A 26,804-nucleotide genomic window follows, 5' to 3' on the forward strand; every position below is an offset into this window, starting at 1 on the left:
CAGAAAATCTCGGGGGAGATGGCGGCGTTCGTGCAGCGGCTGCGGCAGAAGGTGAAGGTGGGAGTGGTGGGCGGCTCGGACTTGGCCAAGATCCGCGAGCAGCTGGGCGAGGACGGTAAGGGCCGGGCTGATGCAATCCGCGCTCTGGGGCCCGCGGGGAACGCGTGAAGGTTACGTGGAGGTTAAACCCCGTTCATCCTCCTGTTGCCTTGCTTTTAACTCTTCCCTGGTGGTGTTGTGTTGCGCTCAGGATGAGGAGCTACTTACCGGCAATTGGAAATCGCAGCCTGTTTGCACTGTACAGGTATCTCGGTATCAAATTAAGAGGTTGTTACTGAAGGTGGAATTCTGCCGTGGTGACAGAGCCTCGGGAGGGCTGTTTCACTCTGCTGTGTACAGTGGAATCGTGCATGTGACATACACGTGTGGGCTGCTCAGCTGTCGAGCACATCCCTCAAGGACCTGATTTTGTTCACTGTGCGGTTATGATACAGCAGTGGATTCTTGCCTTAGTCCTTTATTTTTAATGGTCTTTACCTAATTGATGCCACTGATAGCCTCCTGCAGTCCCCAGACAAATCAGTTTGCTTGCCTTCCCAGTGGTCTCCAGTAAACCATATCATCTTGTGTTGTGCTAAGAGTCTCACAGCTCCCAGGCATCTGCTGAAGATTAGTGACATTGAGGAAACAAACCTAAAAGGGCATTATTTGGCTTGCTTTCTAGCCAGGCTGTGTGCCAGGTGTTTGCAGTGTTTGAGGTGTTTGATCATTTCTTTACATTTAATGCAAAGAGTCACTTGCAGGCAAGGAAGAGCCTCTAAGTAAAACCACAGATAACTCAAACAAATGACTTCATGTGATTTGAGGTGTGCATTAATCTTAGTGAGAAATGGGACTAGCATTAATCTTGTGCTTCATGCTATGCTGCTGAAACTTTCATGCTTTAGGAGCCAATGTTTTGTGTATTTTAACCTATTTGACATATAAGACAATTCTGCATGAAGCATACAGGGGAAATGATGAGTTACTGTCTTTTTGCTTGTTTGCAGTGATTGAAAAATATGACTATGTGTTTCCAGAAAACGGCCTGGTAGCATATAAAGATGGGAAGTTCTTGAGCAAGCAGGTAAGTGTGAAATTTACAGTAGTGGGGAAAAAGAAATTTGCTAAGCAAGATTTTTAGTTTATTGCTACAGGGTAGTCGTCTGTAATCACCTTTCCAAAGACCAAAATTACTGCTGGTTTCATGTGTTAGTCCTGTTAATGCATCATTCATTTGGCATGTAATGTTTAACATAAGTAATGGAGAGTAAACATTGAGATCCTGGCTGAATTTGCTGCCTTGACCAGTGGTTCCAGTTTACTGCAGGAACAAGCTCCATTTCTTCATGCTTGGCTGTAGCAGACATTAAATGCAGCTTTTTGTTTAGGGCTGCTGCTTGTGGCCCCCAGTTTCTTTCTGAAGCAGGCACAAGTAGGAATCACATTAAAGGGCAGTTTGCTGTTATTAAGTGAACAAAAAGGAAAATGAGAGCCTTTAGTTAGTACCATGTGAGCATCAGCTGATGTTACTGATGGAAGGCATGTTTGTTTCTCTGTGGTATTAACCATGCCTGATTACCCAATATCTGTGTTTTCCATGTGACTTGCTTTTAGAATCTCAAATTCTGGACCCTTGGTTGAATGGTGTTTGTTTTGTTAGAGCATTCAGGGCCACCTGGGCGAGGACATCCTTCAAGATGTCATCAACTACTGCCTGAGCTACATTGCAAAGATTAAACTGCCAAAGAAGAGGTATGTGCACACAGACAGCTCAGTGTGGCCAAGTTCTCCATGCTGGGATGTAAAGCTCAGCTCAGGGTGCTTAGCAAAAAAATGAGTAATTTCTGCCTAGGGAGCAACACTGTGTGTGTGAAACAGAGCTCCATCCATGCATACAAAGACAAGTTCTCAGCTGGAGCACAGGGTTTGAAATACTGACGCGGTGTTTTTATATCAGGGGGAAGGAGATTCAGTTCTGAAGTAGGAGTGTTCCCTTGCCATGGTTGGAATTCAGCAGCACAGTGTTTTTCAGAGATGAGAAGTGCAGCTGGACCAGCTGTCCTCACCATCTGTGTGACGTGTGAGGTGCAGCTGCTCAAGACACTGAAATGCACCATGTGAGGCAGGGCAGGACACTGCCCACATTGCTGTCAGTTTTGCAGCTCCACCCCAAAACTGACAGCCTGGCCTGTCAGGCTCTGAGGTTGATGGGATGCTCCAGTCGCACTTGTAAAACCAAATCATACCTTTAAAAGTTGGTGAGGATGTTGTTGAGGTTGCCAGATTCAAAGTTCAGAAGACTTCCTGGTGCCAGAGGTGTCTGCATGTTTGGGGTTTACGCATACAGTGAGACAGCTGCCTTTAAAATTAAATGGAGACTTATTATGATATTTAGTGTTTTGAGCAATTTTCTCATCTATTTTCTGTCTTGCTAATCAATTCTCTTGCAGAGGCACTTTCATTGAGTTCCGAAATGGGATGTTAAATGTGTCCCCCATTGGAAGAAGCTGCAGCCAGGAAGAACGACTTGAGTTCTATGAACTTGATAAAGTGAGTTACAGCTCTTGAAAAATACCCAGCTCTCCTGGAGGAGGCAATTATGGCCAGGTTATGATTTTTAAAAAACTTTTATAATTTGTGCAATTTTTTTAATTTTAATCCTTTTTATGTGGTTTAACTAATTTCCTCATTCAGACCTCAGGCAATAAGCAATGTGGTTTTTTGTTGCAATAGCAATGATTACTTGCAGAAAGGTGGGTTTGGCTCGTTTTTAATCCAATATCCAGAATACTGCACTGTTTCTATACATGGGGTTCCTGAAAAACCCTGTCCTAGGTAAAGCCATAATTTCTTGGTATGCTCTTTGATGTAACCATTCAAGGCAATAAAACCATTCTTTTATTTAATATTTTTGGGATGTTTCTGGGTTATCTTTTCATTGATAAATCAACACAGCATGTATGTAACTGATGTTTTGTTTCCTTTTTTTCTTAACAACAGAAGGAGCATATAAGAGAGAAATTTGTAGCTGATCTACAAAGAGAATTTGCAGGCAAAGGCCTCACATTTTCTATAGGTAAAACTTTAAAATAATGTCATTTAAAACATCAGTTAATTTAAATTTCATTTAAGTCATACTCTCTTATGGCTGTGACATCCCATCTCATTTGTGTGACAGGTCTCTCTGGGGGTGGCTGCAGGCAAGACTGAGCATCATTTTCCTTTCAGGCTTTTATTGGGACAGTTTAATTGAAATCCATCAACAAAGAGAACTTTATTTCTTGTCATCAGTTCATTGTCCTCTAATGTCAGTTGTGTGACTGATTCTGCTCATTTTGGAGCATATTACATGCGTCTGGTCAGTCAGAGTTGTTCCTGTGAATCAGTTTTGATCAGAACTACTCCCTCAGTGCTGTTCCAGTTGCCCTTGGTTCTTCAGCTGTACCTGCATTGTGTGGGAGGAAAGAAAGAATCCAAGGGCAAGTGCAAGCTTAAGGAAAAAACAATAATAAGGGGGAATTAATTTTTCATGCATTTTTTTCTTTTTTACCCTCTCCCCTAATATATCACCATATTCCTGCCTTTTATTACTTTTCAGAATTGCATAGCATGGTTGCCATTAGTGCTGAAGTGCTAAGGCAAAAGTGAAGTGCAGTGTAGCTCTCCTCTCTCCTTTATGTTGGAAATACCTTTTGGACACCTGCTTCAACTGGGAATCCTGCTCCTAGGTATTTGTGAAGGCCAAGGGCTCAGAACTGGAACAGTTCATTGTCCTGTTAGCATATGCTAAAAGGGCCGATTTCTTCCCTTTCCTACTCTGAAAGCCTTAGAAAGTCTTTTGCCTATGATTTTATGGCTGTACATACACCAGTGGCTGTGTTCATTTGTGTCCTTTCTTTCTAAAAGAGGTCAAAACATAATTCTTTTTCAAAGGTTCACTTGGAGAGCAGTGAGTATTTGGGAACATGCTCCGACTTCCATATTTGTTGAATGGATAAATAATCTTCTCTGAATCTCAGCTGTGGTAACTGATACCCTGTAAGACACTTTCTGTACTTGCAGGACTTAACTCGGGGCTCTCATAACATTTCTGTGCCTTCTGCAAAGCTCCCTCTGCCTAAAATCTTACCCTTATCTTAGTTCAGGGTTTTTTTCACCTCCTCTCCCTTCAGAAATACGTTCTTAAAATGAAACAAGTCTTGGTTCCTCTCTCTCGTAGGAGGGCAGATCAGCATCGATGTGTTTCCAGATGGCTGGGATAAAAGGTACTGCTTAGGAATTGTTGCCAAGGATGGATACAAGACTATTTATTTCTTTGGAGACAAGACCATGCCAGTGAGTATATTAGCTTGTTATATTAATTTGAGAGCTGCTGTTTTTTAAACCACAAGGACTGTAGGTTCTAACCTTATAACCTTAATCCTGACAAGAGCTGAAGTCAGGATGTAACAGCTGTATGTCCATGTTTAGCTGGCTGCAGCTGGGAGGTTTTCCTTCTGTTTCCTGAAGTGAACACAGGGTTTTTGACTTAACAGAGGTTTTAAAATTGAACTCCTGTAATTCTGTTAAACACCTAGGTGACATGACTCTGTGAAACTGGTTATCCTGCTTTGTTAGTGTAGATCGATGATGCTTGTTGGCTGGTGTTTATTAAATATATTTATTTCCCATCTTATTTAACACTGTGCCTTTGCTCACTACTCTTGTCTGTCTCCACTCTGGGGAACTGAACATAGTCCCTGTCCCTCATCATGGGGCAGAGCTCTGCAGGGCAATTCAGAGGCTTTTAAAAACCCTGAACAGAGACCTGACAAGAGCTTGTGAGAGCACTGGCAAGCACAAGGACTTGGATGAAATTAAAGCTGTCTGAATATGGCCAAGGGACAGTGCCAAGCTAAGTTTTGTAAGAAAAGGCTTAGTTTTATAAGAACTCTCAGTTATAAAACTCTTCAGTTACAAGGAATTTTATACATTTTAAAAGGTAAAGTTTTATAAGAAAAAGACAAGCTTGAAATTAAAGTTTTTTGCCCCCACATCAGCTGCAGAAGTAATTACCTGTCCCTCTGGCACAGAGTTTACAGACAGTTCATTTTAAACCCTCTAAGTGGCAGTGCAGCATTTCCAGAGTGTTGAAGTACTAAGAGCTGATGCAGAGCCTGTGAAAGCAGTGAGGCAAACAGAAATTTGGGAACAAAGCTGTGGATTTTGGGGATCTGTGTCCATACAGTGGCAGTGCTGTTGTTCACTGAGCCTCATCACTGTGGACCCTTGGAAAATGTCCATTCTTTCCCTGTTTCTCTTCATGTTTTCCTTTTTGTGACTCTGCTTTATGTTAAATAAAATTAAATCCTCTTCTGCTTCCAGGGAGGGAATGACTATGAAATTTTCACAGACTCCAGAACAGAAGGCCACAGTGTCACATCCCCACAGGATACAAGAAGAATCTGTGAAGAGCTATTTTTTAAATAAAAGACTTTTAGAATTCACACTTCCAAGATGGTTAAAACAGCAAAATAACTTGAAACATCATCTTCATTCTGTATTGTTTTTTTGTATTTGGTCATGAATAGCAGGTGCTTTGCAGGTCAGTCATTACTGAAGGGAAATGTTTCAATTGAAGACCCCTTGCTGGCTGAGGGAACACAGCAGAGCTCATTTAGCACCAGTCACATGAGTACTTTGTTTTCTTTCCGTTTGGTTGTGGGGTTGGGTTATATTTTGGGTTGGTTTTTAAGATACCTGTAAGTTTTCTTACCAAATTAATTACAATTTAGGGGGGGAATGGGAGGCATAATCTGCCTCTGGTTGATTCACGGTCTCAAAATTGACCTGCAATGCTTGATCCCTAGTTTTTTATGTTGAAGCTGCTTTTTAAAAGATGCAGTTGGTTTTTTTTAAAATACTTACCTTCTGCTAGGTGAATTAACATGAATTATAAGACAGGTGGGATTGTCTTGTCTAAAACTGGAAGATGAGTAGAAGGGAAAGGTTTTATTTCTTCCTGGGGGTGGGAAGATGGAACTGAGTCAGATGTCCCTGACCACCACCCCTGGCAACGCTGGGCCAGCTGGTGCCAAAGTTCCCTCCTCAGGGTGGATTTGGTGCCAAGGCACAATCAGGCCATGGTACCTACACTCTTTGCAGAACAAATCTAAAAAATAATTAGTAAAAATTAATTAAAATAATTTCACATCAGCAAAATCTATTTCTGTCACTTTCTGATCATATTCTGAGATTCCTGATTAAGGAATTAAGGGTAGGTGAGATTTTTCGTACTACAAAAATGACCTAAATTATGTTTCTATTAAAAATCAAATCAATGCCTGACACTTTGTGTAACTGTTAATATTACTTTTCTCATCTGACATTAGGAAAGTAATCTTGCGTTATGAATGGTTTGAGAATAAAATCTCATTTTATCATGAAAAAATACTGTTCTAATTGTCATCTTGGCAAATAAAATACTTAAAGCAGTCCTGTTGCATGCTGCCTGTCTGTACAAAGAAATGAGTGACTTGAGTCTTTTCAGTTCTGAGTTCATGTGATACTTGCACAGTAAAAAAGCAGAACAAGGAGGGGGAGCTGTAATGCACCTCGTGCACCAAAACTGTTTTGTCTTCTAGCACACTTCTTCCCTAGGGTAATTCCTGTTTTAATGGAGCAGACTTAGGACCAGAACTACCTGTGGTGTAGGAATGCTCTTTAGGACAGACAATTTAAGAGCTGCTGCTTTGTCTGTACTCGCATGTCCTGTATCTGATGCCTTGATTATTTTGCTGCAGGGCTGGTTCAGCCCCAAACACAACATTCCTGGCTGATTTGTCTTAGGAGCCACCTCTGACATGTCCTGGCCTTATTATTTCCAAATTGTCCTGGTAATTGCAGTCAGTTGGTGTGAAAACATTTTCCTCAAATAAAACTTTTAAATGTCACCACACAGGGGTGCATGTGCAGGCACCTGCATTCTCCCCTTCTTTCATGCTGATCCTCTTCAGCACCAGCTACCCAGGGAGCAGACTGAAAACACATTTAAGCACTGAAATGGTTGCATTTATTGTAAAGAAAGCAGGGAGTGATATTCCAACAAGCTGCACAATGATAAACCCACCACTACCAAGTCTTACGGGTCATAGAAAACAAAACCAAACCCAAACCCCACTACACCGTGGTGTAACACAGGTACAGCAAAGGGAAAACAAGCCAGCACAGCAGCTCCTGGCCCCGCACCCCTGTGCTGTCCCCACATCACACCTGGGAACAGATAGCTGCTGTGAAAGGCTCAGGACATGTCCTGACAGCGAGCACCTCTTGGTGAAGCTCCAAATACACAACTGAAGCTGCACTGTTTCATACAACTAACAAGAGTTGTGCCCTTTTTTTTAGATTTTTTTTTTATTTGCAAAGTCAATAAAAATCCACTGTTAGGAACATAACAGAGAAAAATGCTTCATTTGGAAAAAAAAAATATGTGGAAGGCAAATAGGAACAAAACCAATTTAGTAGCACTACAACTACATGAAGAGTTTGGGGAAGGGTGGCCCTATCGCATCCTACCAAGTTTGCCAGGGAAATAGATGCAGAATGTACTTCACCAAGACAGCTGAGCATGTTGAGTAACTCACACAGAGTTTAACAGACAGGCCCCTGGGCAGCCCACAGCTGCTGTGCAGCAGTGCAGGGGCGTCCTGCCTGCCCAGTGGCACACCATGGCAGTCAGCTGTATGCAGGCTAGAAGGCAACTCTTCAGCCTTGTCAGAATTCAGACACAGTCAGAAGCTATGAAGTATCCACTATTCTACACTTTTCTACCACTTACCTTGAAGCAAATTTAAATTTGGGATGGGATTTTTTTTTTTTTTTAATACTGGCCTATAAAATCTGTTGCTAATCAACCATCAAGGCACCTAAGTAAATTCACAAACAGCCCCAGCTTTACCACCACAACACAGTTTCCACACCATTTGCAGTGGTGCACCTGATGGGCACTGGAGCATAACCACCTGATGGAGATTTTCCATCCTGTGGCAACTGCTCTGTTTGTGAACTTCCTTCCATGAGGAAAACAAATCAGCAATGAACACCTCTGTCTCTCCAGCCAAGGCATTCAGGCACTGTTATCAGCAATAAAGGTTCTGCAGCCCTACGGAAGAGCAGCCCAAGGGATCACAAGGCTCACACAATGCCCAGGGCTCAGGTGTGCTTGACCATCTGCACCAGAAGAGCTCTCCTTGAAACCTCTCCCCCTTCCCCTGGGCATTTCCTGGAATCAGTTCATAAGATAAAAGAAAACCCAAACCTCCCATCCTCCACCAAGCACATAAACTAGGTCTCTTTAAATACATTTCTTGTAAACACATTATGCTAGATTTTTTTCATTAGCATTTGAATTGCCTTTTTTTTTTTTTTTTTTTAATCAGGCCAGCTGTAAAAAATTGTAATTTTGGCCTGCTTCTGCTTTATTGACAATGCAGTATTTCCTCATACACAATATTCTTCAGCCAGGTCCCTGCAGCCAGTTGTTGAGCAGAGCCCACGCCGGCAGCAGCTGCGTTCCCAGGGGACACTCAGGAGCTGATGATGTGCCCCGACCACGTCTCGTGCTTGGTGCCAGGGGCCAGGTGAGTGATCACCACCTCCACTGCCTGCAGCTTCTCGTTCTTGGGAGGGATGGTGCACATCTTGTAGGTGACCTCGTCGCCTGCCACGGGAACGTACTCGCCTTCAATGCTGTGGAGGGAAGCTCCAGTTAGTCAGCAATCACATAAACACTCATTCTCCTTCGCAGCTTGCTGAAATTTTTATCGTAATTGTTATCTTAGATGTTCAAAGTACTTCAGGAATTTTATAGTCTGTCATCCATCAAAGTCTGAGGTTGATTTTGGTTGTCTTGCAGTGAAATCCTATGAAAATACTATAAACACCGCCATCGTCCTAAAATAACACCAACAAAAAAAGTACAAAATAAAAACCAAAATAAAGCCCACAAAAATCCTCACCGTAATATGCCCTAAAGAATACTCAGGTGAGCCCAGGCTTGGACTGAGAACAGTGCACCAACACCTCACTTACAACAGCACTAGAGGGCAGGGCTGCCACTGACTGCCACTTACTTTGGGGATATGGTTTTTAAACTAAAGAAAGTTGATGTCTTTCTGTTTGGTTTCCTCCCCGCTCCTCACTTAAGCTTTTGGAGTTTGGGGTTTTTTTCCCTTTTTCTTAAAAAGGATTGTGCCACGTAATGGCAAGATTTTACCTTTAGGTTACTCCACCATAACAGCGTTTGTGGTATGAAAAAAATAAAGGAGCCCAAGTGAGATACGGTATCAAATATATTTCAAAATTACTTGCTGTGAGAAAAGAGAGTTCTGCCATCCTGATGTGTAGTCTGCAGAAACACTCATCCAGCACTCAGGGAGATTTCCAGGAGACTCCTACCTGGCCTCCCCAGAGTGATGCCAGGGGATGCTGGAAGACCTGCGCTGTGCATTTGCCTCTGCACATGAGTCTGTGTTTGGAATCGGTGGGAGATGCCAAAAGGGCTTCACCTTCTGCTCAGAACAAGGTGCTGATGGAACAGAGAACTGCCAAGTCTAACAGCCCTCCCCACCTCCACCCCCGTGCTTGAGATCAGAGCTTTGTAATAAAAATCCCAGCACGTGCCAGTGAAGACTGGCAGGGATTCCTTCATCCTGCACTGCCCTGAGGCTCTGACAGTACAGGAGATGCTACTTCACCTTTCTTTAAATATACCTACACGAGCCCATGCTCAGCCTCCCCTGCCCTGACAGCCTAGGCTGCAGATCTTAGTGAAGGTTTTCAGTGTTTCTCAGCAGCATCTGTATTTGGGAACAGAAAAACACTAATAACAAATTCTACTGGATGCCTAATTGATGTGACTTGCTTGTGAACTCCTGTTACACTGGAGGTAAGGTTTGGGTTCAGAAAGAGAAAAAAAAGTGGTCTAGGTCAGGAGTTTGTAGTACACCACTGAGTTTGATACTTGCCTTCTCCGAGAGCACACTGGCAGCATGCTCACCCCACCCAGGAATTTCACCCCATGTTTCTGTTAATAGCAGGGATCTCAGATTTTAGCAGTGCCCTTTATATCCACTCTCATTTTGTAACCCATCATTCTTAGGGCTTTTCTATTGCAGGAAAGGCTGCCAGGACTGATAGGAGGTAAATACACTGGCCCTTACTGCCAGTTCTAACCTCACATCAGAGTTTGTTTCTCCTCACACTTTGGCAAAACTTCTTCAGCTTCATCTCCAGCACTGCCTCTCCTCAACCCTTTCTCCTTTGAGGGCTCCTGTCTGACTCCTGCCCTGCAAGTGCTGCTCAGGGAGCTGGTGCCAGGCTGTGGCAAAGCAGCAGCAGCCCATACCCAGGGACAGGACAGGGTAACCAAGAATGTACAAGGAAAGCTAAAAATGATCCATAAATCAAAATTTCTCCCATGGGAAATTCAAAGGAAAAGTCATTGTTTGCTAACTGATTGTATCAACATGACATTGAAAATGGTCCTCTATCTAAATATGAATCTAAAACCTGCTATGAGGAGTTAAAGACATTCCCAAGGCCCGGGGCTTGAAATGCATATCCTTCAAACTGTATTTCCCTGGAAATACCTCTACTCCAGAGCTACCTGTGACTGTGGCAGCCAGACCCAGGAGGGCATGTCCTAGGCTGAACCCTTCAGAGCAGTGCCTGGGAAAATGGGAGTAAACTGAAGGCAGAAGAGATATTTACAGAAGAATCAAGATGAAGCCTCCTTCATCAGACCTGACAGCCCTTTCCAGCCCACACAGGCTGATCTGACTGACCTTTATCTACTTCCAAAGTCTCCAGGCCATCCTGTCAGCCCAGCCCTGGATCACACGGGACAGGCTCCGTTCAAGCTCCCACATCTGACCTTTGTTGTGGCTGTCCTCCCCAGCCTCCATTTATACCCCACTTCCCACAGGTTTAAGATCCTTTCAGGTGTGAAGGGATTGCACACCCAACCCTTACTGTCCTTCCAGGAGCAGAAACTAATTTACCTTTTCTAGCGCCAAAGGAATTTGCTGCCAAAACCCAAGAAGTTTTCCCTGACTTTGAAACAGCAGTTTTCCATCAAGGATGTACTGGGTCTTGATGAGGGGACATGAGGCCCCAAGAAGAGACACAGAAAGGGGTTGAAAGTGTCAAACCACAAATAAAAATAGGAATGGCATATAAAAAAAAGATGACATCACCTTTCCTACTTGAACCTCTTGAATCTTGAGGAACCTTGATCCTTTGTTGCCAAAAAAAAATTGTTCCTACAGAGCTAAAACCACTAAAACTAAAGCAGCATCTCCCCTTGGTGTTCGAGCCACACACACTGCAGCACCCCAGGCCCCTGCAGGGAGCAGGAACACATCACCACTGTGCAGCCACCCAACCAAACGGATGCCCTGCCCAGGAAGGGATCTCAGGTTTGCCTGAAACTCTCTTTTTTTTTTTTTTTTTTTAACAAACAGGAACCTTAAATATTTTTTAAAAGCTCCTGTAAAACAGGATGAGCCACAGTTAGTAAAATAAACATTTGAAAGCTGCAAAAGTAGGTAAATATGGTTAATGCAAAAGGAAAGTGGATTTGCAGTCTCCTGAAGCACCAACACACAAAAGCTTTGAGCTCCTGAAAAATGGAGATAAATTAGGTATCACTTGAATATTCAAAATCAAGTGAGGAAGAAGTACAGCTTGAGCATTAAATAAGATGGGTGTTTTGCTGGGGTATGTTTTGTTTAAAATTGAAACGTGAATAGGATAGGTGCTGGACAGGTTCTGGTAAGATGTGCGTTGCAGGTACACTGGTAACAAAGTGATTCTGGTTTTCCAAGAAATAAGACCAAGAGAATCACTACACACACACAGAGAACATGCCTAATGTACATGCTGCAGCCAGGGAGAGAAGAAGCAAAGGCCCAGCCTGCAGGACACGCTCAGCTGTCACTAAAGGCACCAACATCCCTCAGCCCTTGGGAGGTGACTGTTTGGGGCACTGCCTGTGGAGCCCCTGGTCTGCCAAGGAAAAAGAAAAAAACAAGGTATTTGTTGACCCACATTTCTTATGCTGAACCATGAGGATAAACACTCATGCTCCTTCTACTGAACAGATCAGATTATCCCCAGAATCTGCAGAGCCCTTAGCATTACCCAGAAAAGTGCACTCTTCTCTGCTAGAGACCGTTTCTTGCAGGGCTGAGCATTTTGCTGACAGCATCAGATCCTTTCTTGGTTTCATTACTTATCCAAGCTGACACTACAAGTGACTGGAGCTTGTGATAAAACCTCATTCAACCCCAGCATGGCTTCATCTGATCCCTAGTTTGTTGTCTTTCCTTGCTTGTTGAGGTGACCCTTCCCCACCAAGGCCAGGCCTGTCCTTTGCACAGCTGTGGATGATAAAGGTTGTGGCCACACGAACAACTCCAATTTCATTTTCTTTTCATTTGCTTTTGGCCTTTAAACTTTTCTCCCACAGATCAGTTATTCTTTTCTCTCCTGGAGCTTTGTGATCACTGGTTATTCCTGGTACCTAACAAATATGGGATTGTTAGCTCATTGCCCCCAGAGCACATGAAAAGCAAGAGGACAAAGGTCCTGGTCTGCAGCCTGAAGAGACCTGTGAGTGAGCAGTGTCCCCTGAGCAGTGTTTGCCACCAAAACTGCTTCTGGGACAGACACAGACTTACTCCAGCACAGTTATCACTACTTGTGATGCTTGGAAGCAGAAACAAACAACATCCAGGCTGTGCAGTGCATCTGGTGGCATCAAGAAAGAGCAATATGATGGCACTTGAGAGGTGATGAGATGGTGGCACTGGAGGCAGAGCCCTACACAGAGCTGGGGGAAGATCCTCCAGCAGGAAGCAATTGCCTTAAGCACTGGGCAGGAAATTAACTGGAAAAGATCAGAGAGAGTAAACAGAGTTCTTGGAACAGATTCAGCCTACAACAGACATTCTGTAAACAATGTAATTTACCTGGAAAAATTGGTAAAGGAAATTAAATGTGGGTTTTTTTGATGTCACATATTGATTAAATCATTTTAGATCTGTTTTTTTTTTTTTACTTTTACCCTAAATATATATTAAATGTTGATCTAGAGGAAGGTGGAGATTTCCACTGCTATTTGAGATATTGGAGGGCACTTTCAATTCAAAACAAAGAATATCTACATACCCAGAAATCTTAAGACACTTCAAGACTTCAAATTCAAGCTAAAAATAGGAAATGCTTCCCTGATGTTAGAGTCAGAGGGAGACACAATAGAGTGAGTTTTAGATTATCCAGCAACTCCCATTTCCCCAGCTTCTCACCAGTCTGGTATGGTGGAGCATTTTATCCTGCACTATTTTTAGGAAACCGAGAAGTTATTAGGAATTTACCTAAATAAGGAATGTTCTTCCTTCTCACAGCTGCTATTCATACTCCAGGGCTCTAGTTAAACCTCTTGGGACAAAGAGTAAGTCATGTGGAAACATTTTGGAACAAGACTTTTCAGTGAATTCCGAGCCTTGCTGGTCACCAAGTGTTGCCATGGATGAGACCAAGGAGCACTTCCATGGCTCAGTGGCTCTGTCACCTCATGAGCTTCTTAAAGTTCATTTAACACCTCAGCATTTGTCTCAAGAAACCTGAGGGTTTTTAACAGCAAGATACAACAGAATAAGGAACCATTGTGAGTTACTAATCCCAGATGCCCTCCCATGCATTCCCTGTGCCAGCCAACAGCCCCAGCACCCACCAGCAAACCAGCAGTGACCTTACGGAGCTGGCCAAGCAGGAGCAGGGCTGCCTCTCCCCACCAGTCACACTCCTCACTGGGAACAGACAAGTGTGAGAGGCTCAGATACTGAAGAATCCCAGCAGTTCATACCCAGGGTCTCTGCTCCAGGATTGCCCTGGTCCCTGTGCTGTTGCAGAGACAACTTCCCAGGAGCTGCACTTCCCTCCCAGTTCAGTGAATGCATCATCCTCTTGCCCAGTTCTCTACGGGCTCAGGGTGCTTGCAGCTCCATTCAGGGATAGTTATGACTCCATATCTACTTCCAGCAGCCAATTCAAGCCCAGGCAGCACAACACACTCCATGAGAAAGGAACAGGAGAGAGCTTTCCAAGGATGCCTTTGTGGGCTCAAAGACAAAGACACCCGTTCCTGCAAACACCCAGCCTGGATTCTGTCACAATCCCACCGACTGTGTGCTTCTGGACACCAAAGCCCAGGGCAGCTACCTTCTGTGCTCACTGAGCACAAAGAACCTCCATCCTCGAGCAGCCACTGCCTGCAGTGCCCACTGCCGGGCTGGTAGAGTGCCAGCCTTGGCTCTGACCTATTACAGTTTGTATCATTGAGGCAAAGATTCTGGGAAGGCTTAGCTGCAATAATGACCACAGCAACCTGGCACTCCTGCATGCACCTCTGCAATGTGAGTTTTCTGAGCCGACTGGGGGGTGGAGAACCCTTAGGAAAAAGATTATCCATGTTCTATTAATTTCCAAACATCTCTCAAGAAAGATCTGGAATTCTGCTGCCTCTCCTTCCTGCCCTAGATAACCTACTTATTTCAGACACTTCAACAGATGCAGCAAAGCATCAGAAAGGGAGCACATCAGGAAGGAAGTGAGCTGTCCAAAGCAGGTAAGTCATCCAGTACTTTGAAGGCCAGCAGAAAGCTGAGATTTGGCCTCCCAGCACACCCAGAGCAGTTGGTTGCAGTCAGCAGTAGTTATTTTTCTGGTAGTTCACAGAAAAGCCAGAGAGGCCGGAGAAGTTCATTCTCTCAGCTCAGATTCAGCTCTCAGATCATTTAGAATTATCAGGTAATTTCCAACCAGTATTGTTTCACTCCATCAGGGGAACAGCACCACAGAGAAGCCAGGAGATGTAGCATTAATGCTTTGCATCAAACAGTGATCTGGCAGAAAATCAGAGGAAAGAAATGACCATGAAAAGATGATCTCTCCATAGACACAAATAGCTCAGAGCCAGCTCCTCACTGCAGCAGGGACAGAGTTGGGTTCTCCCTGCAGGAAGATGCAGCTGGCAGAACATGTCCAGCACAGCCAGCAGCTGAAATGCAGCAGCAGAATGGGACCAGCCCCACCTGGGAGCCCAGCAAGAGCCCTCAGCCCTCAGCTATTCAGCAGTGCTGAGCTACAGACACAGGAGGCATAACCTGATATCACACCACAGTGCACAAGCAAACCACAGCAAGCTCGGGATCTCCCCAGGGACCATGGGGTGCTGTGTGTCAGTGTCCCTGGGGGAAGCACAGCATCAATTCTCCAGAGCCATCAGCACGCACAGGGTCAGGAATCCAGCCTGAAGGACAGCCTGAAGGCCTCTCTGCAATGCAGCATTTTCCCCTTCAGAGCCAAGTGCTGGCAAACTGCAGAAAACCCACAAGCACTTCACGTTTTTTCTCTTTCATTAAATATGCTGTTTTTGCAAAATAAAATCCTTTAAAAAAGCAGGAGTGTGGTCGTTCATCCGTCACTGCTCTCTGATGAGCCACCTCCTTGCCTTGCCCTTGCAGGTACACAGGCTTCAGGCCAAATCCCAGATAAATGCAAAAGCCTGGAGCACAAACCAGTCTCCATCAGGTGCCCACTCCCAAAGGCAGTGGGGAGCAGAAGAGTGGGTGCAGTGCTCTAATGCACAACATTTGATCTGTTCTCCACCCCACCTCCCCCATCCCCTCAGCAGCCCAGTTGGGAAGGGAAGCTGATGTGAACCTGCCTGTACAGGCAGCACCTGGCAGGGGACATCCACAGCCAGCACTGCAGGGAGTCCCTGTCTGCTCTCTGGGAACATCCACAGCTACGGGTGGAACAGCAAGAGAGTGAGAGGGAGGCCACCAAAGCCACTGCATGTCAGTGACAACCACAGCAGGGAGTATCAGTGAGAGCTGACGGACTCCCAGGATGGAACACGAGCCAAGGAGGTGACACACAGGAGGATAAAGCTCTCACACTGGTGCTGTAACACCACCATCAGTTTGGTGACAGTGGAGCACCTTACAGACTGGTGGAAATGGAAGCATTAACAGCACATGCTGCTATCAAAAACATAATTATGGGCTTTTTAAAAATTTCTCTCCAGGCAAATGAATTTGCCTTTGCTCCCTGCTTTCCAGAGGTGTTATCTGGAATTACTATCTCAGCAACTCCTCTGCCTCCATGCTTGCCAGCTTGGGTTTTATATTCACTACAGCAAGCACATTTTGTGGTTGTTCTAGAGAGGGATGAAGTATGAATCTGAGAAAAACAAAACCTCATCACACCCAAAGAGCCACGACATTTTCCTAGCACAACTATTTATACCAACTTGAGAACTGTCTCCAGCGTGCACAAGGAAGCAGGACTCACTTGTACCCCATCAGTTAGAAAGGAGAAGTGGCTCCACACAAGTGTTATCAAACACCAAAACAAATCATCTCTGCAGCCTTCTGAGCCACTCATTAAAACAAAGCCAGGCAGAACAAAGCACCTTTCCAAACCTGCATTTCAAAGGGATGTGTGATGTGTTGCTTACACTGATGGCACGAAACTGGGGGCAGTGGCTGGAACAGCTGATGGCTGTGCTGCCGTTCAGCCAGACCCTCACGGGCTGGAGAACTGGGTGGAGAGCAGCCTCATGAGGTTCAGCAAGGGCAAGTGTGGGGTCCTGCACCTGGGGAAGGATAACCCCAAGCACTAGAGCAGGCTGGGGCTGACCCACTGGAGAGCAGCTCTGCAGAGAAGGACCTCAGGGTACTGGTGGGTGACCATGAGCCAGCAGTGTGCCCTGGGATGCATCGGGAAGAGCATGGCCAGCAGGTCAGGGAGGTGACCCTGCCCTCTGCTCAGTCCTAGTGAGGCACATCTGCAGTGCTGTGTCCAGTTCTGGGCTCCTCAGGACACGAACAACAAGGAGCTACCAGAGATGATGAGGGATCTGGAGCATTTCTTATGAAGAGAAACTGCAGGAGCTGGGCCTGTTTAGTCTGGAGAAGAGAAGACTGAGAGGGCATCTCATTATATGTATTTAATTATCCCAAAGGCAGATGCCAACAGGAAGATGCCAGACTTTTCTCAGTGGTGCCCAGCAACAGGATGAGCAATGGCCATAAACTAAAACACAAGAAGTTCCACCTCATCATGAGGAAGAAATTATTTTGTTGAAAGTGACTGGAACAGGCTGCCTGGTGAACTCTCCCTCTCTGAAGACATTCCAAACGCACCTGGATGTGTTCCTATGTAACCTGCTCTACGTGACCCTGCCTTGGCAGGGGAGTTGGACTGGATGATCTCCAGAGGCTCCTTCCAACCCTAACAATTCTGTGATCCCATATTTCTACCCACATCTCAAGTCCAACACAATAAAGCAGCTTTGTTGCAAGTTCCACTCAAAACATGGCCACATTCATGCATAGATACATAGAAAATTTTGCAGACACCAAGTGAAGCTTTTGAATGTCACACACATTTGGCTTTATTTTTGGGCTAATGCTCACTTATAGAAAGGAAATGCCATCCTAAGTGTTATTATCTTACAAAAAATACAGAAACTTACAGGAAACAGACATTCCATCTTATGGAAGAGATTTTCACTAAAGTGTAACCTCACAGCTCCTAAATGCTTAGGGAAAAAAACAATTTAATTCCTAAAATTAAATGTTTATGTTGAAAATCATACTAATCTGCAAGATAGGCAGCTGGTCCCAATGCCTAAAACCTTCGCTAATCATCACAGCTTAGTGATGAACACAGAGGAACAGTCTATCTTGGTGAATCCAAACTGGCATAACCATTTTATCCAAGTTCCTGAAATCCCAGCTTTTGGGGAGAACTGATCGGGAGAAACAATCCGCTTTGGTTTCACAAGTGGATGCCTATACCACATGGAGACAGTGAACAGACTAACATCTCTCTCACATTCAGATTTAACTGAATAAATAGGTAGAAAAGAATCATTTGATAAACATGAGGAGGATCTCAAAACTCACACTGTGCAAACCAGAGTCACTGGAGTCCCCTGAGCCACAGGCCTGATTACAGAATGCTGTCACAAAAAGCAATTCCCGTTAATAAAGAGCAATCTATCAAATTCACTGTGAAATAAACTGAAATGAAAGGCATTACTAATTCGTCCTCCACGTGTTGCCTTGCATCAGAATTAAGACAGTGATACCATCACCCTCCAGCACTAAAAGCTGTTTCCAACAACTCAAATATACTCCCAGTAATTAAAGAACATAATGTGCTGAAACCTTCAGTACTTCAATAATAGCACTTTTCACTAACAGGTTGAGGCAGAAAGATCAGCTATTTTTGAACTGAAGCTCTGAGACTGTACCTACACATGAAACATTTAAAACAGTGGCCCATTCCTGGTACAATAGAAAAAATGCTACTGACTTCAAGAGAGCAGAATTGACATAGAGAAGCTGTGAAAACACAAAACACTTTAGTCCTACAAAATCTATATGAACTAACCTTGCTAAGATGTTTCTGAAAGAGCACGGAAAAGAGTCCTTGAACACACAAACAATTTCTTCTTAAAGAAGAAAGGCATCATTTGCCTGCTGTGGAGATGGGAGAAGTGAAGGTCCATCTTGAAAGCCAAGTCAGTTAAACACCAGAAAGGACTGAGCCAGGTCTGTTCATGGTGGGAAGAGATCACCCAGGGAGGCAGTGGATCCTCAGCACGGGAATTGCCAACCATGGGCTGGGCACAGCATCTGCCAGAAAGGCACAGGAGCCTCCCAGCAGTGGATGTGGTAGAGGAGGTCCCCTCCAACCTACTCCTGCTGCACTGCAGGGATACCAGAGCGAACTGCAGCACAGCACATGGAGAGTGCTCCTGGTGTGAGCTTTGGGTTGAAATGACGTGGCTGAAAACAAAGAGAGCCAGCCTGGTCCAGTGGGTGGGTACTGGGTTGTGAGGTGGGAAGCTGGGGCTGTGTCTGAGGGCTGTGTCTGAGGGGCCAGAGCCCGTCACCCCTGCCCACAGAGCAGCTCTGCCCCTCTCAGCCCTCACCTGCTCCAGCTGCTCCCGACAGGGGTGGTGCGAGGGCACGGCTGGGTGAGGGTGGTGGAGCAGAGAACCTCCTGCGTCAGCAAAGCAAACACACTGAAAACACTTTGAGAAGTGTGGCTGCCCATAAACTTTTACAACCTTGGTGACTCGTTCAGTGGTGCTTTAGGATGGAGGGAGTGGGTGGGAAGGAGGGGAGGGCAGCACAGCACATTCAGGGCACGGTTACTCAAATGTAACTCATTGGTGGCTCCCAGTCAAAGCAGTCTGAGAGCAGAGGGGATCAATACGCCAACAGCACAGCCCACGAGGGGGGACTCCTGTCAGAGGGGCCTCACACAGAGCACCAAAAATCACAGCAGACAACATTATTTTGATAGTGTCACTTGGGGCTTCAACATAGGAGACATATGGGAGTCTTAAACAGGGAAACAGAAAAACCATCACTGGAGTTTCTACTGATTGGAGGGGAACTGAGGGCAGGAACACCTTGTGCACTCAGAATCCAGTTCTGCGTTTGGGCCAAGACAGAAATATGTGTTGGGCCATAGGATAGGAACCTGAGAGAGCAGTTCACATTTTGTACAGACAAACAAAACAGCAACCCCAATCAAAAAGTAATCTCCAGGGTTTTAAAAGGATTCATTTCACATAACTGAAGAAAATTTTACTGGACTAATTGGAGGAGAAAATGTACAGGGAAAAAAACAGGACCGAAAATAGACAGTTCTTTAAAAGGAATTCATTACAGGGCTGGAAATTCATGTTTCTGTGAGAAGGCTGTTGTAACTAAACCCCTGCTGATCAGTAACTGTATAGGTCAGACTAGATGCTCACAGTTAAATTTTTTTAATTGTGACATAGGAAATGCTCTTTTTAAGTTATTCAGGAAATGAGGAGAAATTTGCATTTGCATTAGACAAAAGAGAAAGGAGCTATTAAATGACACTTCCTTGGGTTGAACACAAGTCAGACCACTGAGCCTCTTTGCACCCATGAGCCCTACAAAACTTTGGTTTGTCAAGGCCCATTGTGCAGTAACATTCCAGAAACCTGGAGGAAAGCCAAGTTCTCCTTCTCCAAGGACACATGCTACTCACACAACCAGGAAAGACAGCTGGGGCAACGTGGGTAGGTTTGGTAAGGCTTTTGTTGACTTACCACTGCATAACCACTCTGAACAACAAATAAGGATTATACAGCTTCAATACTGTGAACAATAGGTAAAATAAAACTGGTGATAGATCTGGAAGAGTTTACTGGAGAATAAACACTGAGCAGTCTTAACATACACACCCAACACTGGTAAACATCTCAAACCACAAACAAATATAAGAATTGCCCATTAAACCTTGCAGATTAGCCAAGCCATAAACACCAAGGACAGTGGAGGCAGGGGCTGTGCTCGGGGTTCCTGGGCAGGCAGGGCCTGTCCCAGTGGGATGTGCTGCTCTGCAACCCAACCAGAAGTTCAGGAACCAGGAATGCAAACACAGCTGTCGGGAATGCCAGGGTGTATCTGGGACTGCAGCAAACCTTGGCACTGCAGAGGATGCTGAGGTCAGAGAAGGTAAGAAACTCTGCAAAGACTGGGGATAAAGGGCTAATGTGATTATGGGATGTACAGAAAGAGAAACAGAGCAGGACTCTGGAGGAGATTTTATCTCCTTACACTGAACATATGTGTACAGTGCATAGTCTTAAAATTATACTTAAATTCTTCAGTCTCTTTTCTAAGTATGCTGCAAAGACTGGTTTAGGCTGAAGAAAAATTCTCAGCAAGGGACTTAAAAAGTTTTATCTGCTTAGTTTATCAAAAGGTAAATTCAGAAGGGGTGGTTCTCAGTGTGTTCAGGACAAAAAAGGCTGAGGTACTAATGAAGCCTTTAACAGAGAAAGCTTTAACTATAAACTGCTCACAACCTAAGCTAGATGAATTCAAGGAAGTAATAAAGTGTGACTTTTCTCAACAGTAAAGGCAATTAACCTTTAGTTTAATAATGGTACATGCAGTGCAAAGTAAAAGTAATGAATTTTCAGTGTTATAAATCTTTACATTACAACTAGACACTGCATGGAATATTTGCTTCAGGTAAATGCGAGTTTCTAGGTCTGGGCAAAACTGTGTAGCTTATTCTAAGAGATTTAAGGATCATCTTCTAGTTTTTAACTCAACAGATTTATAATAATACAGGAAAAGAACAGCATAATCTATTGCTGCCAGTAACATCTGCATAACCCCTCTTTGCTGGGGTAAGGGTGACAGAGTAAACCAATCTCATGTCTGACACATCAAAAGTGTTTGGTAATGAAGGCAAACCAGAGCTCCAGCCCTCCTTGGCCACCCACACAACTCACTCCGAGATGTGCACGAAGATGTCGGGCCCTCCGTCCGCAGGGGTGATGAATCCGTGGCCTTTGGAGCGGCAGAAGCACTTGCAGACCCCTTTGTAGATGGGTCCCTCCGAGGCTCTCACCGTGCTGTGGGAGGAAGCACAGAGAGCAGGTCAGTGCTGAGCACACTCCTGGTGTCACCAGAGCACACAGAGCAAGAGGGCACAGTGGGCCAGTGCTCCCTCCCAGTGAGCACATTGCTCTACAGCAGCTGCTCAGCACTCCCTGTCACACACTGCACGGGTTTTTCCTGGGGCCTTTTGGAGGGACACAGAGATGAAGAAGACGTTTGCTAGCACTATAATGCATCAATTGCCATCTTGAATTCAACTGCTCCATCACTGCACCAAATTTTCCCCCAGACACCATACTGAATGTAAGAATCTTCTACCCGTGATGAGGTTGGGAGTACCAGCGTGCATCTAAGCATTGTGCCTTCACAGGAAGTGTGAAGCCCAACTGCAGTGCATAACAACAAGACTCATGTCTGAACTCCTCCCCCACTGCCATGGGACCTGTATTTTAAAACGAGACACATTTGCAGAACCACCTTTAGGGAGACTTACTGCCACCAAGAAAAACAATTTGCATGAAAACTGTGTGGTTAAATCCTTTTCTCCATCAAATACACTGAGTGCAACCTCCAGGGATCCAAATTCACTCAAGCAAACACTTCCATGAATTAAAACCAACTGGTTTAGACACATTATGGGGTTTACTCTGAGCAGTTACTAGATCAGGAACTTCTTCCTGCCATGGGTATCCAGTAGGTTGCTTCCACGTTAGAAGAGGATTTTGGTGCAATTCTTCAAACACAATGACTGTGCTGCCACTTGCTTACATGCATCATGGCAACTTGGACACCACTGTCCCAAATGTTTAAATTTTACTGAAGTCTAAAAAAAATTGTTTTTTAAAAAATGGTAACAGCTTTGTTCCTTAAAACAAGCTACCAATAAAGAAGTGCAGTTGAAAGTCCTAAAGAAAGAAGTCTCCATTAAATCACTCCATTTCCAGCTCTATAAAGCTGTCAACACACCTGACCCCACAAGTGCTTGTTACACAGAAAAGCACTCACTGTCCTAAACAAGCCATTAAGGTTCAATTGCATCTTTCAAAGAGATAAGGCACTGTGGGGGATGAGGCGCCCCACTTCCAGTGAACCAAAATTAAATAATCCCACTGAATAATAAACCACTGCCTGTCACATTGATCTCTTTATACAAATGCTCACCTAGAGCTCCTCTTGTTTAAAGAGGACAAATACACACAAAAATTCAGAGCTATTTTGGTTTTCAGGGCAAACAAATACAGGAAGATTCCTACACTGATTAATGATCAAAGAACTGTGGAAGCCAAATAACAGATTCTTTATTTTTGTAAGAACCAGACTAAGATTAACAGCTGAGAAGATTTACAAAGAGTTCATTATTAACACAGCACTGAAGCAAGCTAGCTTGGACTTGCTTTTCAAGGGCAACCCCAATTATTAAGTCAATTATGTTCCTTTTAGCAATCTACTTCCATCAGGAAGTTCAGGGCATTTGAAGGCTTTTGGAACTGACAATATATAAACTTTTCTTCTGCTGCTCTTCTTTTTTTGCCTCATTTTGAATTCAGAAGTAGTAATATGAAGCATCAGTGAGACTGTTATTATTTAAATCCACATGGATAACTCTGGAAGAAAAGAGCTGGATAACATTGCAAGAAGTAAAAGGGAAAAAGCACAGCAACCAGAGTAAGTGGCCCAGAACAGGCTGGCTGCAGGGCTGAGATCTCACTGCCACAGCGTTCATTCAGCACTGCCAGACTTCCTCATACAGAAATAAAAGCCTGGGGCAGAAGCTTCACATCATACCCTGATTCAAAGGCTCTGAGATGAACAAAGAAGCCCATATGGCCTTCTGCAGGTCAGCCCCTCACTGGGAGGCCCCTCACAGGCACTGGGAATTCTTTGCAATGGCCAAACCTTGCCACACCATTCTCTGCTGCTGCACTGGGGAGGAGCCCCCTTTGGACAGGGCTCCCAGGAGCCTGCACAGCACCACAGGGCCTCAGGAAAGCTCAGGGAAAGCCAGCTCTGCTGGAGGATCACTACCTCAAACAACTACAAACAGCAACAAATATTATCTCATTTCATGAAAAACCTTAGAGAAAGAGATCAGGGTTCACACCCTGATAACCAACACGTTCTTTTACAGGTCTATTTGAGCAATTTTAAGATGGAGATATGAAAGCTGAATAAGAAAAGGAAACAAGGAAACACTTTCCTCAGAAAAGTGATGGAGTATCTCTAAAACAACCTCATTGATATTAGCACAGGTGTCAGGAGCAGCAAACCTAAAACTTCCAGTGAGGTTTGGTCCAGAGCTTCAGGGACAGTGAGAAGAGAGACCATGCAAAAAAAATCTGGATCTGAGAAGGAAACACCAACAGGAGCTGCTCCTGAAAGCCACGAATCAATGTCTGAAGTGAAGCAAAACTTCAGACAAGGATCTCTGTTTTGAAAAATCTTGGTGTATTTTGCCCTCCCTGTAAAAGCCTGGTCTTAAAGAGTCAAGAGACTTTGAACATCCTTCACTAACAGAGAGCATTGAAAAACTATGGGATATTTGGACTAAAAGCCTAAAGGCATCAGAATTTGTCAGAGAGGAGCAACACACCAAAGCACTTTCAGACACAAGCCCCCTCCACCCCACAGCTCCCTTCGCCTGTGCTGGGGGCTCCTCGCTGCTGGCCGTGTCCGTGGCAGGCAGGATTCCCAGTACTCACGCGGAAAACGTCCTGGTGCGGCGGGTGGGCAGCGGGCTGGGGATGAGGTACCCCCTCATGGGGGACGGGGAGCGCTCCCTGGGCCGGCGGCTCTCGGGCAGATGGAGGGAGCTGGGTGAGGGGGGAGAGGCGGGGGACTGCTGCGAGGAGGATGAAGTGGGCTCAGAAGACATTCCTGAGGCCTGAGAAGAGCCTAGAGGAAAGAAGAGATCTGATTTAGTCCAAAATGGGAATTGTCATAAAAGTCACAAATTCTTGCAATGCTGATTTTGTAAGAACATGACTCACTTCCTGTGGATGTACACACGACACAGTCGCACCAAACGCTCCTGCTCTGTATCAGTGAGTTCATGTTTTGTAAAGTTTATTTATTTTTAAATGTCACAGCTTTTGTCAGCTGTACCAGGAAGCTCCACTGCAAACAGATTACTCCACAACTAACGCATTTGCTCACTCCTGCCTCAGTCACAGGCTCTTGAGGCACAGCTGAGCCCCAACTCTTGGTCTTGGTGCACCCCACACACCTCCCTGACTGATGGGCTTTGACCACAGGCAGCACAGAGGAGCTCCTGCACCCGCACATAAACACACATTACAAGAAAGAAGCCCTTGAAGAAGAAATGCTGAGATAAAGCTTTACCTCCACTGCTGCAGGTGGGTTTTGCAGTGTGATCGCTACGATAACTCCACTGCTGCTGCTGCTCACTTATTAACACAGCTCTGCCAGCTCATAACACCTTCAGCCTGACTGTGAGAAGAAAATCGTAAGAGTGCTCCTTAATTCCCTTCGGACTGAGCCAGCCAGACAGCTGATTTGCTCTGCCTGGGACAGGAACACAGACACAGCTGGGAGGCAGTGGCTGGCCCTGAGGGGGTGACCCCTCCTGCCTGGAGAGATCTGGCAGACCCAGCAATCCCTTTTGGGAGGTCTGAGTCTGCCACAATCTCCCAGCAGCTAGGAAGCCAACAGTCCACATCTTCATTCAGACCCCCAGCAGCCTTAGGTTCGCTCTTGTTCAGCAGAGGAGGGAGAAGATCCCTTTCTCAGCACAGCAGCACACATCATATGACACAACAAGAAGAACTCCCAGAATCCATGCAAAGAGAAGGATCAGAAACAGCAGCTCTTCTACACAGACAAATGCAAGGCTTACTGGTGCAGCAGTGGCAGAAATAAGATGAAATAATCAGCACTGCTCTGATATTACTGTGCAAGTCCCCATCCACACTGGAAGGGGAAGATGATGTACCAAAATAACCAATAACCCACTACAGTCTTACTTAAGAAGACTAAAAATATCTGGTTATCTGGATGAGTTAGCAAAAAATGTGGCTATCTGAGTCAAGAAAATTATCATGAAGGCAAGAAAAGCTGCCTTTAAGACCAATAGTTTAATTGAACTGAAATCTCTCACATCCATTATGCACCCTCCTCTTGACACCCACAGTCCCTAACCCATGAATTATGGAATGGATCCTTCACATGACATTTAAGAGATGCAGCCTCCTTGTCAATGACAAATCCATATTATTTCTTCCTGAAAATAAAGACTAAAATTAAAAAGGCTTCTTAAGAATGAAGTCACCAGGGAACAAAGCTTTTGTCTTTAATTGCTCAGGGTGCTGAGAAGATAGAAGTGAATAGTCATGTTCCCTCCTCTACCAGCTTGAGCTTTCCTCACTGTTCTCAAGAGCAACTCAGCTGAGAACAAAACCCCAGCTTTAGGGATGGCATTTCAAATATGGATGGCATCTGTCACCCATGAGCTAATGCCCTGCCCAGTGTCACAGCACAGAGTTCAGCTCAGACCAAGACGATAACACCAAAGGGTCGGGATTTTCCAGACTTCCTCCTCCTCAAAATAGACCTGCTGTGCTGACTGGTACAGAGGAAGTCTCAATTTTCTAAAGACCTGTCCTTTGGACACCTTGCTTTCAAGGAAAGTGTTTGACATGGCAGGAGCATAGCCCTAGTAAGTCACAGGAAAAATAAGAGCAAACAATTAAAACAAATTCTGATAACTCAGCACACATGGGCTGGCCTCTTCACAAGAGAAAATGCAGCTTTCAGAATCACACACTTTCTCTCCTCATCTAAACAGAAACCAGCTTGTCAGGTGACAAGCAAAATGCAGAGTATTCACCCATCTACTGCAATATAACCACAAAGTACTACCTGTGCCCTTCCTCAAACAAGGCTAGAGAGGCAGGAGAATTTTCCCTTTAAAACACAGGCAAACCACAAAAATATTTACAAATAAAAAAGACTAAATGGAGTTAGAAGTGTGCTACCATATGTTATTGCTCCCATTTATATTATTTTGGTGCCCTCTGCTCTGTAAACATAAAATAAAACAGTGATGTAGAACACTCAGTACCGTTTCACTGTACAAATAGCCTTTTTGTTCTCTGCCCACGGCCAAGGTAGAAGAATAGCCTCGACTCTTATCATTTCTATTACATGAGCCCGACATCGTGCTCAGAGCTGGGTGAGAGCTGACCCAAACACAGAGCTGGGTGAGAGCTGACCCAAACACAGGCAGCTGGA

General features: G+C 44.7%; 2 protein-coding genes across 6 annotated transcripts in view; one reads left to right on the forward strand and one right to left on the reverse strand.

Annotated features, from left to right (window-relative positions):
• The first annotated feature begins 6 nt into the window (after positions 1-6).
• Positions 7-6,517, forward strand: PMM2 (phosphomannomutase 2). Its single transcript, XM_008633379.2, has 7 exons — positions 7-115; positions 1,050-1,126; positions 1,703-1,794; positions 2,493-2,592; positions 3,043-3,118; positions 4,262-4,377; positions 5,407-6,517. Exons 1-7 carry the CDS (start codon positions 19-21, stop codon positions 5,509-5,511), a joined length of 663 nt encoding a protein of 220 aa, XP_008631601.1. The 5' UTR covers positions 7-18; the 3' UTR covers positions 5,512-6,517.
• A 553-nt stretch (positions 6,518-7,070) lies between these two features.
• The window catches only part of CARHSP1 (calcium regulated heat stable protein 1), a 36,358-nt gene continuing 16,624 nt past the window's right edge, over positions 7,071-26,804 (reverse strand). For all 5 annotated transcript variants that reach the window (XM_017733930.1, XM_017733929.1, XM_017733931.1 and 2 more), the window contains exons 2-4: positions 24,257-24,449; positions 21,449-21,571; positions 7,071-8,769 (exon numbers count right to left, since the gene is read on the reverse strand). In XM_017733930.1, the coding sequence (XP_017589419.1) occupies positions 8,607-8,769; positions 21,449-21,571; positions 24,257-24,429 (459 nt within the window). In that variant the 5' untranslated portion in view covers positions 24,430-24,449 and the 3' untranslated portion in view covers positions 7,071-8,606. The remainder of the gene's footprint in view (positions 8,770-21,448; positions 21,572-24,256; positions 24,450-26,804) is intronic.

The sequence above is a fragment of the Corvus brachyrhynchos genome, unplaced genomic scaffold (assembly GCF_000691975.1).
Source record: "Corvus brachyrhynchos isolate BGI_N302 unplaced genomic scaffold, ASM69197v1 scaffold5, whole genome shotgun sequence".
In the NCBI taxonomy this organism is placed as follows: domain Eukaryota; kingdom Metazoa; phylum Chordata; class Aves; order Passeriformes; family Corvidae; genus Corvus; species Corvus brachyrhynchos.

What these genes read in the sequence shown, in the direction of transcription:
- PMM2 (XM_008633379.2), top strand. Translation starts at nt 19, where the DNA reads ATGGCGGCGTTCGTGCAGCGGCTGCGGCAGAAGGTGAAGGTGGGAGTG. An exon ending in CGAGCAGCTGGGCGAGGACG is followed by an intron (nt 116 to 1,049) that starts GTAAGGGCCGGG and finishes GCTTGTTTGCAG; the next exon opens with TGATTGAAAAATATGACTAT. An exon ending in ATTAAACTGCCAAAGAAGAG is followed by an intron (nt 1,795 to 2,492) that starts GTATGTGCACAC and finishes ATTCTCTTGCAG; the next exon opens with AGGCACTTTCATTGAGTTCC.